The sequence below is a fragment of the Chiloscyllium punctatum genome, chromosome 1, assembly GCF_047496795.1.
Source record: "Chiloscyllium punctatum isolate Juve2018m chromosome 1, sChiPun1.3, whole genome shotgun sequence".
NCBI classification, from domain to species: domain Eukaryota; kingdom Metazoa; phylum Chordata; class Chondrichthyes; order Orectolobiformes; family Hemiscylliidae; genus Chiloscyllium; species Chiloscyllium punctatum.
This window is the reverse complement of record NC_092739.1, coordinates 69392308-69397833: the sequence shown is the minus strand read 5'-3', so window position 1 is coordinate 69397833 and position 5526 is coordinate 69392308. Positions and strand designations below refer to the sequence as shown.

At 42.3% G+C, this 5526-nt stretch overlaps 1 protein-coding gene across 1 annotated transcript; it reads left to right on the top strand.

The window, feature by feature from the left end:
* The first annotated feature begins 234 nt into the window (after positions 1–234).
* phox2bb (paired like homeobox 2Bb) lies at positions 235–4431 on the top strand. Its single transcript, XM_072568175.1, has 3 exons — positions 235–842; positions 1697–1884; positions 2683–4431. The coding sequence occupies exons 1-3, from the start codon at positions 602–604 to the stop codon at positions 3178–3180; spliced, it is 927 nt and encodes a 308-aa protein (XP_072424276.1). The 5' UTR covers positions 235–601; the 3' UTR covers positions 3181–4431.
* Positions 4432–5526: the final 1095 nt, after the last annotated feature.

The window sequence follows — 5526 nt, the reverse complement described above, 5'->3', positions numbered from 1 at the left end:
CGTGTAACGTTATTACAAAAAAGGCGGACCATGACACCCGGCTTCCTCTCCGAAAACAGAAAATATCTCAATTTGTGCCCGAGCTATGATCGCTTAAAAAGCTTAAAAGCGTAGGGAAATTGGATCAGGGAGAATCGTCACCCAACTTTCATTATTTAAAAGTAGTCTGATTGAATTAAGGGCAGGGATATGGTTAGAGGGATGATGGAGGGGACTCTGTGCGTAATGGTGTGGTATTAAATTCTAATTAGAGATGCAGGAATCAATGATAGGGAGGTTGGGCAGCTCAGTCCCCCTGTGCCAGCCCAATAGACTGATGAGTTATTGTCATGTAAAAGCGAAGGCAATAAGACCACCGCTTTGCTATTGTCCAAGTGGAAACAGCCAAGTTTATTATGAGGACTATATGCTCTAGAGACCTGAGGCAAGGCAGCTCATAGGAGGCATTTTGATAAAACTAAGCTCTCCTCTTAGAAAGAAGCCCAGTTTAAAGCAGACTCTGTGCTGTGCACATCTACCCACCAAAGGCACCTTCTCTTTCTCTCTCTCTCTCTTTCTCTTTTCTCATTCTTTTTTTGGCCAGATATCCAGAGCCTTTTCAATGTATAAAATGGAATATTCTTACCTCAATTCTTCTGCCTACGAGTCGTGTATGGCTGGTATGGACACTTCAAGCCTTGCTTCAGCTTATGCTGACTTCAGTTCTTGCAGCCAGGCGAGTGGATTCCAATATAATCCTATAAGGACCACATTCGGGGCCAGCTCGGGATGCCCATCTCTAACTCCAGGATCCTGCAGCCTTGGAACTCTTAGGGACCATCAGAGCAGTCCATATGCAGCAGGTAAGGACCCTTTGCAATCCTTTCCAAAGAGTACCCCTTCTCCCCGCAACAAACATGTATATAGGAAGGTTGATTGCATTTGAAAATTGAAATGTGTTTAGTATTTACCAAACGAAATTTGCTTACACAAATGAAAGAATTTATCACGTTAGAAGCGATTGCAGGCAATGGGTAATTCAGTTACAGGGTTACACTATACTAGTCACACCCGAACCGCCAACAAAATTATCTTAAGCTGCCAAAATGATAGGCATAATTTATTTACTTTGCGATGATACGTAAAGCTTAGAAAATCTGTCCTGGTGTAATTAAATAACCAAAGACTAAAGCTCATTACCAGAGTGTCTTTAAAGCAGAGTGGCTTGGACTTAATACGACCATCATTTTAAAACGTTAGACAAACTTTAATAGGCATAAAATTTAGGAAAGGGTATTTATAGACAATTTTGCTCGAAATAAATATATTTAAACCAAACAAAAACATTAAAATGCTAAATCGTCTGATTTTATTTCCAATTGTATTTCCCCCTACATTTTGAGGGAAAGATTACGAATAATTTATTTTTGTACCATTCTTTATTCCACTAATTATAACTTGATTTAATCTCAGATCGTGTCTTATACTTAATCACATTTTAAAAAAATATCTGGATTCTCTTTAGTGAATTGCAAAGCGGAATTGAGAACTGCCTCTTTATACATCTATCTTGTACTTAACTACAGTTCTTAATGCTATTGTTTTCTACAGAAGAATTAATTATGTTTCACTACGTTACTTCAAGTGTATTTGCCTTTTTTGTTATAATTGTATTGATTTGTGGACTTTCCCCTTGGCTGTCTGCTTTCGCACCCAGTCCCATACAAGTTGTTCACGGATCATGGCGGCCTGAACGAAAAGCGGAAACAGAGACGGATACGGACCACTTTCACCAGCGCTCAGTTGAAGGAACTAGAGCGTGTGTTTGCAGAGACCCACTACCCGGATATTTACACACGCGAAGAGCTGGCTCTGAAGATAGACCTTACCGAGGCCAGAGTGCAGGTATTTTTGGGGAACCCTGATCTAGGACAGCACCACTTCAGTTTAACAATTACATTTTCTCACCTCTACGTTACTCCAATATCAGTAACACTTACAATAGATTGGTACATATCTAGACACATTCAATGACACTATTGCATATTTGAATAGCGCCTTCACCCATTGTGTTCATTATTGAGTAGCGATTGCCTAAGAATGAGAGTGCAGTAACAATTTATCCATCCATATCTGTTTATCGGGGTTATCTTGTAGAACAGGGAATGCGCTGTTATGTGAGTTAATGCAACATAGAAGGGAAATCACATGAGAGATAGGCCTCAAGGAGGAGGGAAAATCTGATCTCTGGAATAAAAGGGGACAACACCGGTCCGCTCCAGTATGTACATGATACCTTCATATTGACTAGATCAGCGCGACGCGCGTGTGGATATATACAAGAGATAAACAGAAAGGGAGACAGTGTGAGCCCTGAAGGCGCTATCCGTGAACTCCTGGGAATGTGACAGGATAGTATCTTCATGCAATAACAGCACGCTCAGGAACCCTTCCCCTCCACAAGTACACCATGAACCTTCAGCCTTGTTGGGTTTCTGTATTCCCGTTCAGGTCGATCCGGTTCCTGAGCCCTTTCTCATCTGATGTTCGTGAATTGACGGTGTGATTTGAGTAAATCTCTTCTTTGGCCGTGAAGTCATTTCTTGTTTCACACCACCACCGGTCCGTCCCCGTCTCGAACTTCCTGTGCCTGTCTTTATTTCTCTCTCTCTCTCTCTCTCTCTCTCTCTCCCCGTGCTGCAGGTTTGGTTTCAGAACCGGCGGGCTAAATTCCGCAAACAGGAGCGAGCGGCGGCGGCGGCGGCGGCGGCGGCCAAGAGCAGCGGCTCGGCCAAGAAATCCGACCTGCGCTCCGAGGACGACAACAAGGACTCGAAACCGGCAGACCCGGACAGCACGGCTCCGGGCAGCTGTGTGCCAACCCCGGGCACCGGCGGCGGAGTGTCTGGCAGCGGGGCAGGGGGAGGAGGTGGAGGGGCTGGAGGAGGAGGTGGAGGTGGTGGAGGGGGTCTGGGGGCCGGTGACTCCGCCAAAGCGGCGACCGCGGCGGCTGCAGCGGCGGCGGCGGCGGCGGCAGCGGCAGCGGCGGCTGCGGGAGTAGCGGGTACCGGCTGGGCAACAGGCCCGAGCGGAGTGAGCGCGGTGCCCGATTCAATAGGAGGGCCTTTCGCTAGCGTGCTGTCCTCACTGCAGAGACCCAACGGAACCAAAGCCACTTTAGTAAAAAGCAGCATGTTCTGAACCCTTTACTTCCCCCCCTCACCCCCTCGTCCTTCCAACACTGGGATTTCAAAAAAATGTTTAAGGGAAAAAAAAAGACAAAAAAAACATTTTGTGTGTCTTTCTACAGCGGTGTTCTGTGACTAAACTGTAAGTGTTATTCTCAGTATAAATTGTCTTCTCTAGTTGACCTTAAAAGACCCTCCCTTCCCTAATCCCTTCCCCTCCCACCCCACCCCACCACACACACCTTGTAGTCTATCTAGAGTGTGTTTATGGATAATTCAATACAAAACAGATCATCACGGGTTGAGTTATTTTGTTTAGGTAAAAGCTGGTTCATATTATAATAATAATGGTATATATTTTTGTTAAATGCATGTTACCGTCCTCTCCGCCCCCAACACCTCTCTCGTTCGAAATTATGGTGAGCATAATCCTCATAAATTATGTTCAGGAGTTCAGAATTATTTATATGTGGTATAATGGATGCTTATATTTAAATAAGGGAAATATTTCTACGTGTGCATATAGTTTTCCAAAAGTGTACCATTAACTTGATTGTTGATAATAAAATGCGAAGCAAAGGTTGGAATATGTTTCTGTTTTTTTGTTACTAAAGCTGTGGCGGTATGGCCTAGGGGCTGAGGGATAAAAAGTAACCTAAAACAGGGTAGCAACTGTGTGTTGTCAGCTCCAGGAGAATGTCAATGTGAATTTCTTAAATATTGTTGACCGACATAGAGTGAACATTATTCTAATATATATTAACATCTGTTTCGTCTTGTGTGGAGAAGCTCAAACACATTTTTAAATGGAGTGGTTTGAATTACAGTATTTATAAGCAGATTGTGATTGTATTAGTTTTCATTTTTAAGTGTCATCTTTGATGGAAATACCAGAGACGACAGAAGCAGAACTGTGAAATCGTAATAATAAAAAAAGGCAAAACCCATTTGCTGATTAATGCTGCAGTTTCACTTTGTGCTGTCTACATATCCGAAACGTTAATTATCAATCCATTGCATTAACCCCTTTTTTTCTTGAAGACGAATGTCTCAGCTAATCACAGAAAAGGATGTTTCAATTTGAATAAACAGCTACTATGTTTCGCTCGTCTTTTTAAAAAAACTCTTAGAATTATGTTGGATTTCCCTGAACTGATAAAGATCTTACGACGAATTGAGATGAATGGATTATGTTCTTGTTGCTTAAAGTAGAATCAATAAAATGATTTCAGATTTGTTGCATAAACATACACAATAAAACAAGCAAGAGTTATTGTAAGTTAATATCATGTAAACCGAGGGTGTAAAGGCGATTAAACCTGCATTTATTAAATCCTTTCAGCGCCTTAAGATGTGTACTTTTGAAGTGTATTCACTGTCATCGTGACAGTCAAACCTCCCCCGACAAGATTCCACAGACGACAACCAAAATATACGATCAGATTATAAAAGCAAAATGCTGCAGAGCTGGAAATCTGAGGTAAACACCGAAAAACACTGAACAGATCAGACAACATCTGTGGGAGAAACAGCTTCTCGGTAGATGCTGTGTGACATGCTGAGCATTTCCAACATTTTCGCTGATAGTTGTACATCATCAAATGATCTGCTTTTGTGCTGATGCTGACTGTGGTGAGGGACAATGAGTAAAGTAGGCACCAATTGGCCCACGCAAGTTAATTACATACTATTCAGATTTGACTAATAAAGAGGCGATTAGGTCTTTCCCACTGTCCTGTGAAGGACGACCTGTATATATTTACCATTACCTTGCTAATTAAAAGCAAGAGCGGGATCAAACGAAATGTAAATTGATTGATTTTGCAACATATTCCTCGAATATTAGTGAATATTGCATTCAGCAAGTGCAATGGGAATCGACTTATAATAAGCAAATTCTATTTGTCATTTCGAAAACAAAACAGTATTTTGTTTTTCAAATCTGACTGCCCAGGTACAGCATCTCATCAACTACCAATAACCGTCAAAACAAACCAAACCCGGCATGCTCCTACTGCCTTTGAGGAATGCGAGGAGATCTGTAACGCAGTACCGAGTCTGGACATTGCTTTGTCCTGGGTGAACTGACCGTAATAACCGGCTCTTTGTAAGTAGCTGGTTGACAATAGAAATATAGAGTGATTAGGAAAGATATTTTGTAATCAACTTGCTCGGTGATGTTAGTACAAACCTCTGGAGCAAAGTGGATGTGAGCTCGGGTCTCCTGGCTCAGAGATAGGGACATTACCATTATGCCACATGACCCCTTCCACGCAGTTAGCAAACACAAACCGACCCAAGCTACGACTAAAGGCAAATAATTTATATCAACGATAGCTAGATTATTTAAGGGCCGTGA

Excerpts from the sequence above, each read along its gene's own strand:
- phox2bb (XM_072568175.1), top strand. The coding sequence starts at position 602 with ATGTATAAAATGGAATATTCTTACCTCAATTCTTCTGCCTACGAGTCG. Across the intron at positions 843-1,696 it reads GAGCAGTCCATATGCAGCAG|TCCCATACAAGTTGTTCACG; the intron begins GTAAGGACCCTT and ends TTTCGCACCCAG. Across the intron at positions 1,885-2,682 it reads TTACCGAGGCCAGAGTGCAG|GTTTGGTTTCAGAACCGGCG; the intron begins GTATTTTTGGGG and ends CCCGTGCTGCAG.